The 21,700-nt window shown below is 42.1% G+C and overlaps 3 protein-coding genes across 3 annotated transcripts in view; all 3 read right to left on the bottom strand.

Moving 5' to 3' along the window:
- LOC307041909 (troponin I, slow skeletal muscle-like) overlaps positions 1-21,700 on the bottom strand; it is a 117,388-nt gene that overhangs the window by 57,519 nt on the left and 38,169 nt on the right. The window lies entirely within an intron of this gene.
- On the bottom strand, positions 68-8,030 carry LOC307039028 (potassium voltage-gated channel subfamily A member 1-like). Its single transcript, XM_079680776.1, has 2 exons — positions 7,351-8,030; positions 68-6,680 (listed from the first exon to the last, which is right to left on the bottom strand). The coding sequence occupies exon 2, from the start codon at positions 6,374-6,376 to the stop codon at positions 4,901-4,903; it is 1,476 nt and encodes a 491-aa protein (XP_079536902.1). The 5' UTR covers positions 6,377-6,680; positions 7,351-8,030; the 3' UTR covers positions 68-4,900.
- Positions 9,028-13,688, bottom strand: LOC307039536 (shaker-related potassium channel tsha2-like). The gene is made up of 2 exons (XM_079681670.1): positions 10,542-13,688; positions 9,028-9,504 (listed from the first exon to the last, which is right to left on the bottom strand). The coding sequence occupies exon 1, from the start codon at positions 12,002-12,004 to the stop codon at positions 10,568-10,570; it is 1,437 nt and encodes a 478-aa protein (XP_079537796.1). The 5' UTR covers positions 12,005-13,688; the 3' UTR covers positions 9,028-9,504; positions 10,542-10,567.

Below are 21,700 nucleotides of genomic sequence, written 5' to 3' on the forward strand. Positions count from 1 at the left end.
GTTGTTGTGCAGGTCCGTAGTGCAGATACAATCCCCCACCCCGAGCCGAAATGAGCATACACCAGCAGATCCTTAAAAATTTATTGAAGTTAATGTAAGAGGAAATCATAAGTGATATAAGAAAAAGAAAAACAAATAACCCTTGCATAGATCACAGACCATGCCTTTGTCATCATGTGACAAACTGAACACATTGTAGCATAATCCTTGGTAAAACACAACATGACAATGACGGCTGGATTAGATAACACAATCAGAGTTTGGTTTACTTGTGGATGAAAAGAAGAGCAGAACAGTCCTTTTTGAGATTTGCTCCAAAAAAACGTCCCTACAAGCAAAGTTTAAATGTGCATTCTTGACAGGAAAGACAAACTCATAGCCTTTACACTTCTAACACAAACAAGATCTTCTCATCAACGCACAACATCCCAACATTTGATCCTGTTCCTCCTCAGCAGGCAGAAAGCAGGCCGACACCTTCAGCACAAAGAATGCCTTAAAAACCAATGTAGTACAGAGGAGGGTGCGTGGCACAGGCCCTGTTTAGACATGATGGGCACGTTTCCAACAATGCAGTATCACTACAGTCTAGACTGAGATAAGAACGGGCAAAATGTCACTTGAAAGAGCGTTTCAGTCCTAGAATAGAGATAGAGTTTGAGAAACTAGCCCTTTATGTCCTTGCTCACACTCAGAGCCCAACCTGAAAATCACACGGAGCACGGCTCGGACACCCAACGCCATCTGAGTGATGAGGTCAGCGCTAAGGTGCTTTTTAAGAAATCCCGCAGAGGACACGTTTCATGACAAACTTCTGAACAGGGCCTTACAAGAAGCCTTGGTGCAGATGAAAGCAAGGGTCTCTTTTTTTCTTTTTTTAAATGATGCAACCGTGTTATAGTTGATCCACAGTTTGAAAGGCAAAACTCATGCAGTCCTTCATCGACCATGCAGTTTTTTGCGATTAGTAGGTTTCTGTAGAGATACATCGTAGCAGTAGGTTCGGCGGTGGAAGAATGTCAACATGGTGTTTGAATGAATCCTGTTGTCTTTTCTTCTTAAAACCAAAAAGACAAACCATAAGATTTTTTTTAATAATAGTACACTTTTTGACCATATCATTTAGTGTAGAGCAATTGATCATAATACAGTAGTTTCATTATCATGGCTTGCCCGAGGAACAAATTGTCTTTGATATTCCAGGTTATGGCATGTTCTTCCTAAATCATTTTACAGTGCCACCCAAAAGAAGAGGAAAATAAAAACACACAGTAAAATTGTTTTTCATACGTATTTGCAGGTTATAGTGGTTACTTTTTCTCTATCTTATTGTAGCTAAATTGCATTTTGTTCTCGTGACATTTCATGGTTTTTTTCTTATAGTTTGATTAGGTTAATGTCGTCATTTTTTATTTTTTATTTTCTCACTTGTGTTTGTTTGCAGAAGCATTAGCATCTAACGGTAAGCTAGACAAATGAATATGTAAAACAATTTAGGCACCTTCTCTGACTTTCTCTCACACAGCTGATCAGTCCAGTGAACTGATGATAGATCCTCTCTAAGTGCATTATGGGCTTTTCCTTTGGGACTGTGTTCTAGGTTCGAATGAACCCGTCAGCAGCCTTTGTTCCTGACTGAAAAACAACTCCAGTCCGACCTTGGTGTTTAACGGGGACTGCCGCTGTTACAAAGCCTATATTTGGACTTTTCAAGCATTTCTCCCAATACAATGTCCTCCTCTACATTCGACCCTACTGACCTTACAAAATCCCAGAACAGAGGACAATCGGTTGGATCATAAACAGCTCTGTTGTGAGTTGTCTGTCACGTGATCGCAGTTTCTCCGACATTCAAAATAGATTTGTTTTCCTATATTTTTTGTTACAAAAAGCATCTAAGAAACAGGTTATCTGATATTCTATTGCTGTTAAGAATGCATGTTTCTGTTGGGTATTTGAATGCATAGCACCATCCATACATGCCTCACAGCACTGCTAACGTGAGGAGCTTGTTTTTATATTCTTTACATCACTTTTAGCTGTTTCCTGTAGGACATGTTACACACATCACTACCTTCAAGTATCAGTCGTACAAGAAACTTGTGAACAATTTCCTGATAGCTGCATTAACGAGACTACTATAATTTCCGTGAATCTATACATAGCAATATAATATATGGTGCTGGGGATTAGTAATGTCCTTCTGTATGAGAAACCCTACACAAATTGAAGATCCCTGACACAAATGTGTATCTTATTTTGCTCATGATAAGTTACTGACATCTAGCAAGGCTCTTGAATTTTAACCTCAACCTGAGGCAGACACTCTTCAGCAGTACAGTCAAAGAAATCATCAAAGAAAATGAACAAAGCGGACCAACCAGCGTAAAAAAACAAAACAGGGACAAGAATGGAAAAGTACAGTAGTCCTGTACTAGCACCACAAAGAATAGCCATTGCACTAACAGAAACAAATACATGACATTCAAGTTGCATTGCAGCAGAGATTTTCTTTTACAGGACATTGTCAAAAGAGTGCTTAACACAAATAAAAAGAGGGTACAGTACGTTATAAAATCTTACTATTATTTGGGTCAATTCATCTCAATACTGAGTGAAGATCGATGTACAGTAGCTGGAGATTTTCAAGTAGTCATAATTTATCCTAATCTATCTGCAGTTAGTCTGGAACAATATGCTAGGAAACAATGCACTACATATGAGCAAGCACAGGGAAATAATAAATAAATAAATGTTGGCGCTAGAAAACAAAATGATTGTGCAAAAAGGCGGGCTGCACATCACTGTGCATAATAATGCCCATAACAAACCGTCTTAAAAACACATTCAGGTGACGCAACAGTAACTTCAGATACCATTGCTTCAAAGAAAGCAACATATAAAACAATCAATCTCCTCCCGTAAAGAGAGTCAAGCAGTCTCTACATACTCTCTCCATATGAATGTTCTGATTGTGCGTAGCGTTGTGAACAAAAGGAGCGGGATCGTGATACACTATTTGTCCTAAGTGCTTGTGTAAAGGCTATGCTTTGGGACTCTCACATTCAATGTTGCATGACTGCAGTTTACACTTAAGGTTCCATTTTGCATTATGGTAAAGGAAGCCCTGCATTGAAGCTTGCAGCTCTGCAGCAAGTTTGCAATGACCTCATTGAGGTAGAGACCCTGAAAGGATGCATGGTGCACGAAAAAAGAAAGAAAAACAACAGACATAAATCAAATATGTTAAAAACCCTATGGAAATTCCCTTTTGAATTGGATTGGTAAACATGCAGAGTACAATACATTGCTGCTTAAGGGCATAATTAAGTGCGTGACAGCATGAAAACCGGGTTGTGCATAACAGCCATGGATCATCTTTTGCTTTGACCATAATCACCTGCTGTTTCAACCTTGCTCATCTGGCATCGTTTACATCGTAACCAACAGTATATCAACACTCGAACAGAAGGTAAACCAGCTCTGCTCAACCTCACAAATCCCATTGTACACAGAGGCACTTTCACTGGTCCTGGTGGTGAAAGGGATAAAGGCACTAGCAACTAATGTCAGAATAATTCTCTGTAATATCAAGTGAAATTTGGTATTGATCCTTTTCTCAGTGGATTCCTAACCAGTACGTACTCAAATTTGATGTGGAAATGGAAGCATGACTAATGATATGTTAACTTTTCTTGTTCAAAGAAAGTCCATGCACTGCACTATTGAAGTAATACTGTAATTGGTGCTTATTATAATTATATGCATTTTTGATAATACTTATTCAGTTTCTTTGACTACCTTTAAATGAGAAACTCTGCATCCTCAAGGTGGGTTTGGATATATTTGATCGCAATTTGGAAAACATCCAGAATTTGATTTCCTTAGCTTCCCTGACAATAGGGCACTGCAGAGTGCCTGAATTGCAACAAGCTGAATACTCATGTCATGCATTAAATATACCAGGATACAAAAGTACCTTAGTCAATAGACCATAATGCAGGTAACTTTTATCATGCTATGATCTCATTTATGTACTGTTTCCTTAAGATTTAACATTCAATTTCTATACTTCTAAATGATTAGCATTTCAAATTAATAGCTCATCCAGTGCACTCGGTATGAAAACAGATGAGAAGAGGGGGATGGAGGCAGGTATCCAAAAGAACATCCTTTCCATTATGTGAGATATGTCTCGTGCATGCCGATATCAAAATGGAAAGTCTCTAATCATGCTCGTGTGAAGCTCACTTTAACATTGTGCTGTGTTGCATCTAAAGGGCATGGCATTGAATCACTTGGTGATATCACAATTACAGCATCTGCTGGAAAACAGCAGCATTGCGGATGTCCGTGAAGCGAGCAGATCACCATCTGTTTACATCCAAACAAGAGAGATCAGTCTTCCTCCTATAAGGTGCTTTGCTGAATAGTAGATATCCTTTGTAGGGAGAGAGGAAGGAGGAGGGACGGGGGTCACCTAACTTCTTGGCGCTTACCACTTCGCTGCAGGTGCTTGCATGTCTCTGCAGACTTTTCTGGTGCATTGTGCAACTTGCTGAAATGTTTTCTGTACTCCATGCATAAGATTTTAGAATCACGCCGTCATTGGATGAGACCGTGTGCGCTCTGCGTCCTCCAGGGAGCCGTGTATATGCGTAATATTCGATGTTTTCTTTTTGATGTACCTATATATTTGTAGGATCAAAAGAATTAATTATTCTATCTAGCTGTCATTCACTCTAAGAGCTTTGATTTTTCTTTCCTTTCTATATAGCTTAGCATAGTTGTAGGCCTAATGCCACAGAGCGCTTTGAGGAGGTAAATGAAGCATTCCTAACTGATGGTCTACTCCACATATGACAGTCCCATAGAGATCCTCTAATTTCCTAGCTAGTTTCTAAACATCTGTAAGCAGCTTGCTTTTATTTACACAGTTTTGGTTGGCTATAGTGCAATTGCCAGTTCTGAGGTTTGCCTCCCTAAAGTTGTCGATGCTATTGTTTATGTCTCCATCGATCTCCATGTACTCTGACTTGCTGACGGTGGATGAACTACGGCGGCTGGAGTTGGTTTCAGAGGGGAGGTTGGTATTGCTGACGTTGAGCAGCTGGGCCTGCTCTTCTCCCTCGGTCTCCCTGTGGTAGAAGTAGTTGAAGTTGGACACAATGACAGGCACTGGGAGCGCAATTGTCAACACTCCGGCGATGGCACACAGAGATCCTACAATCTTGCCTCCTATAGTGACCGGCACCATGTCCCCATAGCCCACAGTTGTCATAGACACAACAGCCCACCAAAAGGCGTCCGGGATGCTGCCAAAGTGGGATCCGTCCTCCTCTGCCTCGGCGAAGTAGACAGCACTGGAGAACAAGATGACTCCAATGAACAGAAAGAAGATCAGCAATCCCAGCTCTCGCATGCTGGCCTTGAGCGTCTGCCCCAAAATCTGCAGTCCTTTGGAGTGTCGAGACAGCTTGAAGATCCTGAACACTCTGACCAGACGGATCACCCTGAGTATGGCCAGAGATGTTGCCTGCTCCCCCACTCCCTCTTTCTCTGGGTCTTCGGCCAGCTCTGTGCCGAGTGTGATGAAGTAAGGGATGATAGCCACTATGTCGATCATGTTCATCATGTTCTTGAAGAAGGCCGGTTTGCTCGGGCACGCCAGAAAGCGTACAATCAGCTCAAAGGAGAACCAGATTATACAGAGTGTCTCAATGACGAAGAAGGGGTCAGTGAGGAGATTTGGCTTATAATAAATAGTAGTGTTCCCAAATGGGATCATTCGACCCCTGGGGTCCTCTTTCAGCTGCGGTAAAGTCTCTAAACAAAATATGACAATTGAAATCAGGATTACCATCACAGACACAATGGCGATCACTCTCGCAGGGCCTGAGCTCTCCGGGTGCTCGAAGAGGAGCCAAATCTGACGCTGGAACTCATTTTCGGGTAAAGGACGCTCCTCCTCCCTGATGAAACCCTCGTCCTCACGAAACTTCTCCATGGCATCCACCCCCAGCTCGTAAAATTTGATTTCTTCTGAGAACATTTCCAAAGGGACGTTCACTGGTCTCCTCAGCCGGCCCCCTGACTGATAGTAATAGAGGATGGCATCGAAGCTGGGGCGGTTTCTGTCGAAGAAGTACTCGTTTCTCAGAGGGTCAAAGTACCGCATCCTCTTTTTGGGGTTGCCGAGCAACGTCTCTGGAAACTGGGAAAGGGTTTTCAACTGTGTCTCGAACCGGAGCCCGGCTATGTTGATGACCACCCTCTCGCAGCATTCGTGGTCATTGTGGTCCGGGGGATAGGTGTCCTGAGGGTGTCCCGGGACAGCCGAGGTGTCGTCCATGTTATCTCCTGCTACCACGGTCATTTTGGAAGGAGGAGGAAGAGGAGGAGGAGGAGGAGGAGGAGGAGGAGGAGGAGGAGGAGAGGAGGAGGAGGAGGAGGAGGAGGAGGAGTTGTGTGGGGATCCCGGTTAGTCTGACTGAGCAGGCATTCAGGTTCGGGGCAAATTTTCCACTCCTCAGCTTCCCACACCCCTTAAATTGTTGAAGACGTCCCCGGACACGAGGGGGCTAGCTGGCTGCTTTGCCTCAGTGCGGCTCCACTGCGGTTCTCGCTGACTTGACCATTGCTGCTCTCCTGTGCATCTGCTGCTGTTGTTACTGCTGCCTCTGTCACACAGAGAGAGAGGGAGGGAGGGAGGGAAAGAGGGAGGGAGAGGGAAAGAGAGAGAGAGAGAGAAGGAGGAAGAAATAATGGGATCAAACAGCCAAGATATTTGCTGGCTCAGCATTTTTTGCAGTTGCTTTATTTATTTATTTAGTTCTCTCAACCTGCAATAAGTGCAGTTATCTGGTAGTAAAGGTTGAAAACACAATAAAGAGGTGCAATTCTATCATATAAATATGTATCATCTTACTGTAGCGGTGATAATATAATGATTTTTAATATTCCTATAGATGATTTTATGGGTAGTTTTACCCTGTTTCTCTGATACAGTCATATGCTGTTTCTGTAAGGGTGTTCACTTTAGTTTTACATATAAATGATGTGGTTTATGTCTTAAAGGAGCATGACCATAATTTATCCTACGGCACTCTAAACCATCCTGAATTATGTTGTGACGCATAGCATCTGATACAGATACTACACCAACTGATGTTTCTACATGCAAACAGCCTAAAGGCTTTCCGCGGGGCAACACATATGTAAAACCCATTTACGAGATAGTAAAACAATGCAGTAGTTGTCTAAGCTAACCATTAAAACAACAGCAGCTGTGGAGGAGAAAACAATCTAACCGATATGATTATTGCATAAGTCAGCAGTTTCGGGGCTTACCGTTGGCTGTTCTTGAAAGGTCCTGAATGCGTCTTATCCTCGAGTAAAATCCTCCAACGGCAGGGCAACAGAGGGTGTCATGTGGCAACTTTACATTGCACCTTCCTCAAAAAGAAAGAAGCCTACAGCCTCTCTGTGATCTTCGCCATCCTCAAAGTGCCCCCAAATGTCTTAGGAAGGTGAAGCCAAGTAGAAAAAAACAAGATGTGAAATCAGGTGAGTGTAATGAGGAAAGCCTGGGATGGAAAAGGAACAAGAGAGCCGCAGCGTCGGGAGTTGCTCGCTCCGCGGCACGGTGGTGCGAACAGCTCACAGCATACCGCAGGAGAAAATCTTGCGCTGCAATTCAGAGGGGGAGACACTTTAAGGGGCAATAAGCGAGCCCTTGAAATTTCCAGACATCTCTGCATCAGCAGAAATCTGCCGCTTTTTGCGAATGGACGAGATGACAGGCACAATGCGTTTTCAGCGCGGCTCGGAGGGCAGGATAAAAGACACGGATAGTGGAGAGTGCATCAGCGAGGTCCAAATGTTTTCTCCACAATGTCAAGCAAGTTTTGCTGTGCATTTTACATGCAAGTGCAGGGGAGGTGAGGGGGGAAGAGGGGAGACGAGAGGAGAGGGGAGGGAGAGCAGCAGGAGAAGCAGGAGGAGGAGGAGTTGGAGGGTTTCGACGCAATGCAGACCGGCTCTACTAAAGCACGCCGGTAGAAGTTCTCCACACACCACAAAAACAAGAGCACTTGTGTGCCAGCACTGGCGCAATCTCACTGCAAAGAGGGACAGTTGGTAACAAAACCTCTAAAACCACACTGGGTGACATTTGAGATGTTTAATAATTTAGAAAAACTAGTCAGAAATTGCTTAGATTATAATACCCATCTACCCCCTAAATATGTTATTTTAATATGCCTGATGTGAGACCAAATTAGATTGTGTAACTTTCATCAGTTTTTCTAGTGAGCAATAAGAAAGATAAAGTCATGCACACAGTGTTTGCACCCTTCATATGAAACTTGCATTCAGGATGTGCACTATATATACTCACACCAAATGTCTTATACCTTGTGATACTAAGTTATAACATCCCACCAACCTTCACTCATTGCTGCATATGGATCTGAAAGTCATACAGTGTTGAAAGAAATGCAGGAATGTTGGCACTGCAGAGGCCACAGGATCAGTTTCAGCACCACGGACAGCGCAGTGATGAATTAACCTCACAGAAAACTACAAATCCCAAAATAATCCAGAATGTACTAAAGTCATTACTGTACAGCAGCATAGCACATACAGTATATGTCTCCATTGACTTTGAGTGTATAGGCATGAGGCCTAAACACAGTGAGAGTCAGAGCTGAACTGACTCTAAACAGCTGTCTGCTGACTTTTTAAAAATGAGACATTCAACAAAAAGAGCAGGTCATCAGGTCTAATTTGTTAAATGTGCCTCCAGCCAATTAACCCTCCCCAACATTAATCACTTTGACATTTTATTAAGTTAATTGGTTTTGTGGCAAGACAACACAATATCTGCTTCTGCGCCCTTGTTTTCAAACATTTAGCAGCAAAAGTGATAACAAAGATATTGAACCAATTTAAGGGCATTTATTTGACACAAGTGACTCTCTGTTTGCCTTCTTTGAATACTGAGGGAAGAATGACGAGCGATAAATGTTCTGATTCATAATTTATTTATAAAAAAAGGATTAAGTTAAGTTCACATACATGTTTGAATTAGAAAAATAAATATTTTATTACATTTAAAATTCACAATGCATTCATGTTATGCAGACATTGCATTGTAATGTCTATGTGGGCTATGTTCTCTAAGTTTGCATTAAAACTGCATAAGAAAAGGGAAGATTCAGAATTACAAAACAACGCAGTATACCCAAGGGCTTTTTATACACAGAAAGCGTGGTCATCAATAAAGCCTACACAAAAGAATGTTGTTTTTTCAACTGTTGATAAACACAATGTCCATTATCGCAGACTGAATCTTTCCAAAGCGTTTCCTCCATCTCTGTATATACAACCCTGGCAATGAAAGAATATCGGTAAGAAAATTATCCACTACTTTGGAGAAGAAAAGAATCCCACGTTTGTGTTTTGTTGCGACTCTGAAACACGCTTCACAAACTCGTCTGCCTCCTGCAAGTAAGCAGAAAATAAAACTCACTAAGTAAACAGTAATAGAGAGCAGTTAGGCTTCTGCTGAGCTTAGTTAACCATCACAAGCATCCATACAGTCAAAGAGCGTGATCTCAGGGGCTTATGCCTAAATCAGTCAATGTCATGTGCAACAGTGCAGAGATACACAAGCTGAAGTTTTCATTTTACACAGCATTCTGAGCAGGGATGAGTTTCATCCACAGGGGGGCGCTCACAGCTCATTTTCCTGACCAGATTTAATAAAGGTATGTTGCAAACTCCGAATAAACAAAGTCTGGGATGGCTCCTAAAGTGAGGTTTGTTTTTTTAGAAGAAAAGTATAGAAAGCGATGCTGTCATTATAAGAGATATGTATATTTTAACTATGGATAACTGATCTCGTTATTATGTAAAACATGTACACTTTTGACAATAGTACCCTGAGGGATTAAGTAACAATTCACAGTCCAAACAGACGTAAAAAAGCTCTAATGTTCCAAAAGGGACAGCAGTTATGAGTCATCAAAGCGAAATACAAACACATTTCCTTCTAACTCTTGCGTAACTCGTTTGGAAATTGGCTACGTGATAGTATCAAAGTTTGGTTCGTGCGTCAACACCATTTAAGGGACTTTTTACAAAAAATGTTTTGACTGAACTGAGAAATTAAAGATACGAACACATTGTTTTCAATTATCCTCTATTGACTGCTCAGTTTGTTAGCATGGTTCAATTACGGCTAGTGGTATTTCAGCTATGCCCTGTGTGCCCCAGGGGTTCCCAAATGTTTGCATGTCAGGGCTATGGTATAGCTTTACTGCACAGTTCCCCATGTATTGACTGTTGCTCCCCTCCTTTGCCACATTTTAATACATCACGGTACATTCAAGCAAGTTCTCACTTTGGTGGGGGCTCCTGTAGCATCAACATATGACGCTCCACTTTTAGAAAAACACTTTAAAACAGATTGCGTAAAAGCAACTGCAGCCCCCAGCATGAATGAGCTTTAATGATGTGTCCACTGGAAGACAACTCACCAGAAATAAAAACTCCTTCCAACGTTTTATACCTCTGTCAGTCTCACTGTGCATGTCTCCACTGGGATTACTTTTTGATGCGTCAAAGTTTCCAAGTCGTCGCTCTCCTGGAAGGACTCAGTTTTGGAGAGCGGCTGGTTGCTTTTGTTTGAATCACTTTCACTTAAGGAGGGCTGCTGCTGCTGTCCGCATTTGACGTGCACATACACTATATTTTCCTCATCCTCGTTTTCTCTGTGGTAGAAATAATTGAAATTTGACACTATGACAGGGACAGGTAAAGCTATGGTTAGCACTCCTGCAATGGCGCACAACGATCCAACGAATTTGCCCCCAATGGTGGAGGGGCACATGTCTCCATATCCAACTGTCGTCATTGTCACCACTGCCCACCAAAACGCATCGGGTATACTTGTAAATCCAGAATCTGGGTCTTCTGCTTCTGCGAAATAAACCGAACTGGAGAATAAAACAACTCCAATGATCAGGAAGAAGATGAGCAGTCCCAGCTCCCTGAGGCTGGCGTGAAGCGTTTGGCCGAGGATCTGGAGACCTTTGGAGTGCCTGGAAAGTTTAAAGATCCTGAAGACTCGGACCAGACGGATGACCCTGAGGATGGCCAGAGACGCTGCCTGCTGACTGCTGCCCTGATGCTCCGCCAGGTCAAGGCCCAGGGTGATAAAATATGGAGCTATTGCCACAACATCGATTATGTTCATGATGTTTTTAAAGAAAGCTGCTTTACTGGGGCACGACAGAAACCTCATGGTGAACTCAAAGGAGAACCACACGATGCAAAGTGTCTCCACCATGAAAAACGGATCTGTGAACGGACTGGGCTCAAAGGCGATGATACTCCCATTGGGATGAGTTTTTGGCACCAGTGGGACCTCTCTAAACTCGGGTAAAGTCTCCATGCAGAATATGATAATGGATATTAAAATAACCACAACAGACACAATGGCGTTTATCCGTGCAGGTCCTGAGCTTTCTGGATACTCAAAAAGGAGCCATGACTGGCGTTGGTATATGTTGGTTGGCAGAGGGCGATCCTCCTCCCTCGATAAACCCTCATCGTCTTTGAAAAGTTCAATGGTCTCCTCCTCAAATTCATAAAACTTTAACTCCTCCAGGAAAATATCCACAGGTACACTGACGGGCCTCCGGAGTCTCCCTCCTGACTGGTAATAATAGAGGACGGCGTCAAAGCTCGGCCTGTTCCTGTCAAAGAAGTATTCATTCCTCAGAGGGTCAAAGAAACGCATCCGTTTACGCGGATCTCCCAAAAGCGTGCTGGGGAAGCGCGAGAGGGTCTTTAGCTGCGTCTCGAAGCGCAGACCCGAGATGTTGATGACCACGCGCTCGCTGCACTCCGTGTCGGCTGCTTCCAAGTCAGCAGCATCTTGCAACAAAGGAGTTACGACCACAGTGTCGTCGTGGTTCTCCTGGGACACCACGGTCATCTTTTTTACCCCTCCGAGGGTAAGCCCGTCACTCACCTCCTCTGGGTTCTCCTCTGTTACCCGTGCGTCCTCACAAGTCTCCGTCTCATGCAGCCGCTCACACTCAGAAAAACTCTCCCCACCTGTTTTTGTTTTTTTGCTCCCCAACTGTTTTTGTTTATTGATATCGAAAAATGTTCGTCCAGTTGTTGATTTATACCGTCCCTTTGTCAGATTAGTGCCTCTGAACTGTCAACTTTCAATGGTGCAGACAGATCTCCACTTGCATAAGCTATCCCGATGGCTATCATATTCACACCATTTTAAACTCCAAAGCCCTCCCCAAGTTGGAAGACCAGATGACACTTGCTGCTGCTGCTGCTGCTGTCCCTCTCACACTCACCTCACTGTAGCACTGCACTGATTTACAAGTACCGGGATAGCCTTACAAATGTAGTCTTCTTTATTGTTGTTTATTTGTTGCACTTTTACATGTATCTTAAAAACGATAATAAAAAGTTGGAACATTTTGTACAGGAGGGGGGGGGGGGGAAGTCCCCTATTAGATATCAATAGTCATAGGAAATGAAGTAAAAGATAAAAACAAATCATACTTAATTAATCAAAGTATTAAGAGTAGGCAGTATTACTAAAATTGATTGAAATCTCCTGTTTCCAAGTTGAGATACATCATAATGTCATCATTGAAGTGCTATAAATCTACATTTATCTTTCTAAAAATATCCCACATTAAATTCCTCAGTCTACTCTATGTCCCTGTTCAGAGAAAGGTCCATAACTTTACCAGATCCAGAGACTACTGAGAAACTGAGTCTCTCACCCTGCAGGTCCCTCATTCATGAAATCATGTGGCTATTCTTGTCACAAGGGAACCTCCAGCACCCGGCCGGTGTCTACTTTGGGTCACAGCCCACCGTTTTAGAAACCAGGAGTGTTGACAAATAGATCCAGCATGTTAACAGTATTGAGGGTTTCTTTTCTGCATCTACATAACTTGAAATAAATGACATGAAACAACCCGAATGCTCTGAAGAGCAGGGCCTCGTAGAGCCAGGAGCCCTGCTGGACCCGGCCAGTGGAAAGTGCTGGCTATACTGACACTTGAGTAGACCGGGGAGGATAGCATCTTCAGGAAGCCACGGCCGAAATAACACCCACCTTTTATAGCACTTAAAATGCTCAATTGTACAACTTGGAACACGGGGGACCCTCAGAAGACAAGTGACCTGGCTATGGGGTCACTGAAATATGGGGGTGTTAAAATCGGCCACCTTCAGTCTTATTGGTTCCCTATTAGACCCTGTGTATCCAGCAATAGTTCAGGTTTCACTTTCTTACATGTTAAAGATGAATACATCTATTGGGGTTTGGTTGAGACTTGACCCGAGTGTACAGAGTGAATTGATATGTGTACCGCAGCATTGTGATCTAATTATAGCCTGTTTTTTTCCACTTTCATTGCCTTCATGAAGCTGCATCAGGTATGTCAGTCAGTGCAGTTGTGAACGCAGAAATAATAGCTCAAGGGCGATAATCAGTGTTACTAAAACCAACCGGAACGCTTTGCATTATTGTCTTGATGGGGGCAATCTTTGTTGGGGACAACACATGCCACCACATATGTTTACGAGAAAGAGGTTATATATTTGTTTCATGGTCAGGTTAACAACCACAGCCCCCCCCCCCCCCCCCCCCCCCCCCCCCAAAGGAGCACAGGTTTTTTTTTTGCCTTGCCATTAGTGAACAAAGGGGTTGGATGTCAAATGTCAGTGTCAGGACACGGAGCCGCCTGCTGTTAATGTGTTAGCATATTGCGTTCAGCAAATTACTGTATGGGTCACGCCAAGGTGTCAGCCGTTGAATGTAACCAAGGAAACAAACAATAATAAACAAGCTGAGGAATGGAGACACAACTCTAAATCGGTCAGTCCAAAAAACACTCACAGTAGTTTCCTCGATCTAGAAAGATCACATTAACCTCCCTTTGTCAGCTACATTGGTATTTTTCTCCATATTCATTTGTGGGATCAAAAATAGTTTTTAGGCTCAATATTATTATTTTGAACAATATATATTTTTATTATTTATTTGGATTATTTATTGTCCTTTCATGTTAAACCCAATAACATATATTTAAAATATACATAGCCAACACATACATGGTACATAAAATTATAAAAAACATGTATTATTATATATGTAAATAACAACATATTCTCCATGCATGTTTGTGGTGGGGCTTTCCGTAGGGCCTTTCTATAGAAACACATACCTTCAGATATGCAGAGAGACATGCATTTACGTGCATACTTTACAGTGACTGCAATGAGACGTAGCCTGGGAGACACATGCCATAAAGCGTGCAGGGTGAATGCTGACAGCGGGGAACCTCCCTTCATTATTAATGGCTCGACCCATGAATGCAGGAGAGTCCCATGGAAACAAGATACTGTGGATTTTCTCACACTGAGAAAAAGAGAACGTGCTTTCTTATCATTCTGCAAAGGAATCAATTAGTTTGGATGTTTGAGAAAATCAGTGATCTCTACTGGCATTTATAACATCATGATTTCATATTTTGTTAATATGATTTAAGATTAAACAATATTTATTTCAAAAATAGCAGGATGGAAAAACATGAATTATTACTATTTGACTAACAATTATATCAACATCATTCACTTTTAATGAAAAACACATACAATGCAGATGTTCGGAAAAAACTATAAATATGTATCTTTTTAGAGTTTGTGTGTATGAGCATGTTGATTGATGACACTTCCTCTGACTCTTGTCTTTGTCTAAAAATAGACAGAATGAGGCTCCTTGCAAACACTTTACAGACGTGAGGTAATCACAACAGCCTCTTGCGTCACTGACTCCTCTTGGCATTCCTCTTTCCAAACCCAAGGCCAAGTATTTACAAAGTGTGTGTGTGTATTTCTGTAAGTGTGCATCCATCATTAGTACGATTGTGAATGAACTCATGTGTATATAAAGTGTGTTTGTGTCTGTTATACATTTGAATGGGAGTTTTTAGAAGGTCAGACGTGCTAGTCAACAGCTCCTTCAGATCACTTTGCTTCAGTTTCAACTAATCCGCTCAAAGTGAAATAGGGCTGAAGGGCTGGTGATGACAGCGTCTCAGGAATGACAGGAATTAGTTTATGAAGGTGGAGCTATATCTGGGATCCTCTGATTCAACAGCTAGAATTTCCTTACCAGTATCCAAGGGTTTGCACTGACCTAGGGACAGAAAGGCTCCTCCTACCTTTCTCCATTGACCTATATATAATCTAGTGCCCTTGATGAAATGATAAAGCCATGTGAAAAGCTCATGATACCCAGCGATGCAACAAATTCATTTTATTTTATTCACTATTTTCCGTGTCTGTTGGCTCTTTTTCTTTTTGAACTGTAACTAGTTTGCTAGATTTTCACCTCAAGGGACTTCCTAGTTAAACAAATGTTCGATTAATATATTTTAATAAAGGATCACTACTTATTATTCAAAACAACAACTTACCTAAAGCAAGTAAGGTCAATGACTTCTATACAGCTGTAGGTTAAAAATAGGGTTGCACGATATGACGTTATATGTCATGAGGGGATATGATCGGTCTATAGCTGTCATACAAATCTCTCTGAGTCTATCAGTGCTGTGTGTGTGTGTGTGTGTGTGTGTGTGTGCGTGCGTGCGTGCGTGTGGTGCAAGTTACTGAGGCTGATTTATGAGAATATTTTGTTATCACTGTATTAAAATGTGCTAATAATACAGTGAAAATTAATATATTGTATCATAAATCTTGAGGTGCAGCTGTCTATTATTTTAGTTATTAATACTCTAAAAAAAATTCAAATGATGAATTGGATAAGAAATAATTTAGCTTTATTGAAGAGCAATTGTAATATGAAAAATAATAAATAAATACAGGCCTCTTAAAGTTAACTAATCATTTTCCTTTTTATGTTAAATCAACATTTTAAAACAAAGTTATCAAAACAAAACCCCTTTCATTGCATTTAAGTGCCATTTTACATCCTAGGTTTTAAAAACAACTACCAATGTTGTGAGGGAAACTTCTGAAACAATTGGAAACAGGACTCAGAGTGACACGAGGAGAGCTGGAACGTTGATGGCAAACACTGACGGTTTATTTGGAGCTTCGGTCGGAGAACTCACAAGACATGTCATGCGCCACGAGTTGACACAACAGATGCCAAACCAATTCTGAAGATCTCTAACCCAGACCCATGTGTTTAGCTGGTTCTGAGAGAATCGTCAACATGCTGCATAACAAGATAAAACAGGCAAAGCACAATAACAACTCTATCAGCTGACGCCAACAGGCAGGAACAGGGAGACAAAGCACTGAGAGCACAGCCGCCAAGGCTACAGGTGCCTGAGCTCAGTGAGGGCAGCACAAACCGATAAACTGGGTCAAAGTTATGGGCCTTGGAAAATATTTCCCCAACACATGCAATGAGAAAAAAATATATATAAATCACTTGAAAAAAGGGATACACATCATGGCATCTAGCTCAGTGCCGGCGGATTAAACTAACTTGATTCAACATGTTTTGATTTGATTTGACCCTACATACAGTACATCTTCAAATCACACTGTGAACTTTATATGGATTACAGCATGCATTTAAGTCTTCACTCATCAGCCGGTGCATATGGCTAAGTTGTGAGGAGCGTGTGCAGCTGCATCTAATTAATGGTGTGAAAGTTTTAGCCTAATAGAGCCTAAGCTGTGTTCAAGCTGTGCCCATTACCCACTGTACAAGCGAGTGGACCGAGCCTCCTCACACCGAGGTGTCCGAACCCAGGGCTTCCACAGAGCTCTTTGCCAGTTCCTTGGTTTTGATATTAGCCTGCTGTCATCTAAAGCTGGCGTTCATGTTTTTGCTGATAAGTAACGTGCCATTCAGCAGCAGCGAGAGATGAAACTGGATACCTCAGATCCGGAGGGCAGGGTTCCTTGGAAGTACGTCTGCAGGTCTTGTTCCATGCGTACCTCGGATTATCATTTCACTCCTTGATCGAGCCTTTCCCTTTTTTAGGAGACAGTGTCGTCCAAAATCCAGGCCGCGGGGCAACTGCAGGGGGATCAGTTCACAGGAGAAACACAGCTGGGTAATTAATCAAGAATGACTTCAAAGGTCTTCAAAAGTGTCATCTTTATTTGTAACTTTATGTTTATGATTCTACTCTCTTGGCTTTTGATCGCCGTTTACAGTATGTGCCTCAACCAGATTTATAAATATATATACCCTTTACATTCATATATTCCCTACTATAGCTGAAACACTTCATCAATTAACAAATGGGGTGATCTATACAGAAATGGAATCATTCATCAGGCATCGATCTAGTTCCATTTTCACTAGTGTGAGGATTCGCCGGTTTTCTATTTTCTCTGTATTAAATCATCTTTTCATTAATTTCCAATAAGCTAAGTGTGTCAATGTTTCGATGAAAACACCCTTAATAACTTCCTACTGCATCTGTGTTCACATTAACAATGTTTTTCCAGCTGGGTGAAAACCCATCAAGACCAAAGCAGCCCGCTGACGTTGGCGGCTGAGAAGGTTTGATTTCTGCTATGATACATCAGATACAGTAAACCCTCTTCTATTGATAGATCAAATATATTTCCATTCTATACTATACTTTCTTTTTTTCTTGGCAAGCTGCTGAATTCTCTACAGTCAAATTATCTAGAAACATTCTGCCTGTACAAATAATTTCATTTGAAGTAAGAGCAGGTTTTCCTTTTTCTGATTATTTTCTTTATAGGAAGAACCGTATTTACACTGGCACTTACAAGGCCTCACTTGTTCAGAAGCTCAGAGGTGAACTCAGTGTTAATTCAAACATTTTCCTGTTTTTTGCCTCGCCTGCCATGTCCTTACATGTCACAGTGAGCTTTACAACGTAAACAGACGGCTGAACTGCGATATTAGGTCAGAGTGAGGCTGGTGCTGCTGACCATCTGGACTGCAGGTTGTTGTCATGTCTCCGATCGCATTTCTCAACTCGTGGATTCCTTGAAACACTTCAACTTCTGCCTGTCATTACGTGCTCTCAAACAGCGACTGAGGACTTACTCATTAAGTGTTGTAGTCCCAAGGTGTATCTAGCATAACATTTTAAAATGTAGTGTAGGAAAGGTTACTTTTGAAATGTAATAGGTCACAGATGACTAGTTATCCTTAAACTAGTAGTAAGTTATGTAACAATGCCAATGACCTCATGGAATTAATGTAAATTAGCTTTAGGGCTTCTAAGAAATATTTTAAAATGGGCAAAAAGCTGAAAGTATTAAAAACAGAAACTTAAACCAGGCAGTGTAAACATCACAACAGTATCAACGCGAATCACTATGGAATCAATATAACCTATATTTAAATAAGAACCGAGTGAACATAATGAATGTTAAAAGCTTTTAACTTAAATTAATTTATCCGGATTTGTTATCACCAACTTTTCAATTATTTACTTTAGCTTAAAACGAGCCTAAAACATGTTTTCTTTATAACTGTAGCTGATTACAAATACATTTACTTTACAATAAAATGACATCAATCTTACATAACATGCAACCAGTTTCTCCACAACACTGACTGTGGCTTTGAGCACAGAGGACTTGTGGGTTCTTCAGGCAGCCACTAACTGGTTTGGGATGATGACAGCACATGATGGGCTGGACTTATATAGGATGGTGTTGTTGCTGTTATGGTATCATACATTCCTTTTCTACATCCACAATAGCTATTTTGAAGTGCCTTGCACTCCAGTCAGCATATCAAACAAATAAATAAGAAGGCTACATGTATATTTGAAATTTCGCCTTAATGTTTTCAATTTTACATCCTGTATTTCCCGGGGGAGAAAGAAACATCACCATCTTGTGCTTCGACAACTGAACATACAGCACAACAAAGTAGGCCCTTGGATACATATTAAGAATTTATACTCATGTTTGTGTCTGTAAAGATGCTGCACTTTCAGCGTTCAACAGAGCTGAAATTGAATCCAGCTCAAAGAGCAACCCTCTGCTGTGGAACCTTAGAGACTCCTATAAATAAACAGGTACTCCTTCAACACTTTCCTATATGGCACATGGAATGATTATCTCATGGCAACAGCGCTCTGATCTTAAAGTGTCGCCACTACTATTTTTTGTCAGCTATGTGCATTGCTTAACTCCAAGAGTGTGTCAAAAATGTGGTCTCCTGGGAATTCACAAAATGTAGCCAACGCTGTACATTAGCCTCTATGTAATAATGAATGTTGCTGTAAAATGTTGTTGTTGCTTACAGGGTCATTTGTATTTTTTTTTAAAACTGTATGTAAAGAGGAAAATGTAGGCAGGTCAATATGGATGCAATATTGTGATTAAATATGTTGCACAAATGATCCTTTGTTGTTACCAATATCAGAGCTTGGGTCAACCAGGGATAATGGTGTACTTAAGGCCTTAAAGAAATAAAGAGGGCACAATTATTTTATTATCATTATTATTATCTTATCAACAATAAATAATGTATCATCTCTTGTTTATTGAAATGCACATGTTTTCCTTTAGTCTTCTTAGGGATTGTTTTAATGTTTGAAAGGATTGCAAATACATTGTTCATCTATATTAACTTTTTACTTTTAGCCTTCTTTATATCCGACCACTAGGAGGCAGGCATTGGACACACAGCACTGATATAATGTACATACACACAAGCAAAAACCTTTGGGGTCTGCTATTAAATGTCTAATAATAAAATAATCTTAAATACATTTTGGAAATGTATATAATATAGATTCATTAATATGTATATAAAATATATTTAAGGCAATACCATTCTTCTGTAAATCAAAACAAAAAGGAATAGCATGAAGACAACCTACAAACGTTTCAAGCTAGCTAACAACTGTATGGGATTAGTTTTGTATCATAAAGATAAAGCAACACTTTCTCAGAATAAAGCAAAACGATGAGTTTAAAAGACAAAAAAAACTGAGTCAAGCAAAAATAAAATACATTTCAAAAATAAAACTATAAGTTGCAAACAAATCATTTGTGTAATCATGTAAACTATAAGTATTTTTTATTTGTTTTAACATTTTTGTTTGCAGTTCTTGTTTCTTCTTCCGCTGCAGCTCTTCTATATCGTATTAGGCTTCGCCCTCTAAAGCTATCGCTATTGGGTAATCCCTCCTGCACGTGTGCAGCACTGACAGACTTAATCCACGCCCACCTATGACGTGGTTCCCACCTCCGGGCTCACTTCCGTATAAATAGGAAGTAGGCCCTACCTTCTACTCCCACTTTTCTTCAGTACTCCGTTGCAGAAGCACTGTCAGGCACAAAGCTCTTGTCAGAGCTGTTTACTTAAAAGCAAACATTCCTGGTTCCCCTGGGCCCGTCCTCCCTCTCCTCCGGACGGGGGAAACAGGGCGTGGGCCTGGTGTCAACCCGACATGAGTTACTACCGGAGCTCACGGTGTGAGTCCTGCCGGGGATTAGAGCACGCAAACGCGGCTCTCACTCCCCAGGTGTCGTGCACTCATTGTGTCCGTCTCCCTCTGGCCCACAGACAGTGGAGAGCGGACGCTCTCGCTGCTGCGGCCGAGGATGATTGGCTGGTCCAGGAGTCTTACTCTGTGGACCAAGCCCTTTATTTATTGGATCCGAGTGGCGGGCAGCAGTCAGGCGACTCCTTCCCCTCCATTCACGGTTCACCATGTGGTTCCCCCGCCCTGTCTCCCCCTCCTCCGGCGGGGGAGACAGGCCGGGTCACCGGGTCCCTCTATCCGCCATCACGGCTCTGCCGTCGATAGGCGGTATTCTCCAGGAACTCCCGGAGATCATCGGAAAGGCAGCCGCCTAATGAGATCTCCCCGTTCCCCCGGTTCAGGAGAGCTCTCCTCCGGATGACATAAAAAAAAGCTGCATAAGCGGCTGCCGAGCCTTCTCCTAAACAGAGACAGGATGAGAGTCGGTGTGAGAGGCAGTGTGTGGAGGCCCCCTCGCAGCCTTTTTGGTCCGGGCCCCTCTTAGGCTGCTTCACGGGCAACGGCGGTGAGGGCTCTGGCGTGGCTCGTCACCATGACAACCACAGCACATCCAAAACATGTCGTGCGCTCTCAGAGTATTACTCAGAGTGGCGACGCGTGTGTTCGATGGACAGATGAATAATAATAGGCAGCAAGGCTCACCGGGTAAGCCGGCTGCCCCTAACCTGTCGGATATAGGCAGCGTGGCTCGCTGCATAACCGGCTGTCTTTAAAACCTATTGGTTTTTAGGCAGCTCGGATTTTTTTCCTTTGTCCCAAACCTACCTCCTACACACAGTCGTAATGAGCCACGAGTGCCATTATTACACACTGCACACACCTCCGCTCCTCCCTCAGGGGTGTTGAGCGTGAACGTACCTTAAATGTCCGGTTTACGAGCCTTCTCCTAAACGCGACAAAAGGAGAGCCTGTGTGAAATGCAACGTCTGGAGGGCTCTGGCGTGGCTCGTCACCATGACAACCACAGCACATCCAGAGCAGGTTCGCGCCTTGAGTAACGGCGCGTGTGTTAGATGGACAGAGGGAAGTTCTTCATATGCAGCAACGAGAGCCTGTGTGAAATGCAGCGTGTGGACGGCTCTGGCGTGGTTTGTCACCAACCACAGCACATCCAG

This window comes from Notothenia rossii (genome assembly GCF_949606895.1).
Source record: "Notothenia rossii genome assembly, chromosome: 5".
Taxonomy (NCBI): Eukaryota; Metazoa; Chordata; class Actinopteri; order Perciformes; family Nototheniidae; genus Notothenia; species Notothenia rossii.

Excerpts from the sequence above, each read along its gene's own strand:
- LOC307039028 (XM_079680776.1), bottom strand. The coding sequence starts at position 6,376 with ATGACCGTGGTAGCAGGAGATAACATGGACGACACCTCGGCTGTCCCG.
- LOC307039536 (XM_079681670.1), bottom strand. The coding sequence starts at position 12,004 with ATGACCGTGGTGTCCCAGGAGAACCACGACGACACTGTGGTCGTAACT.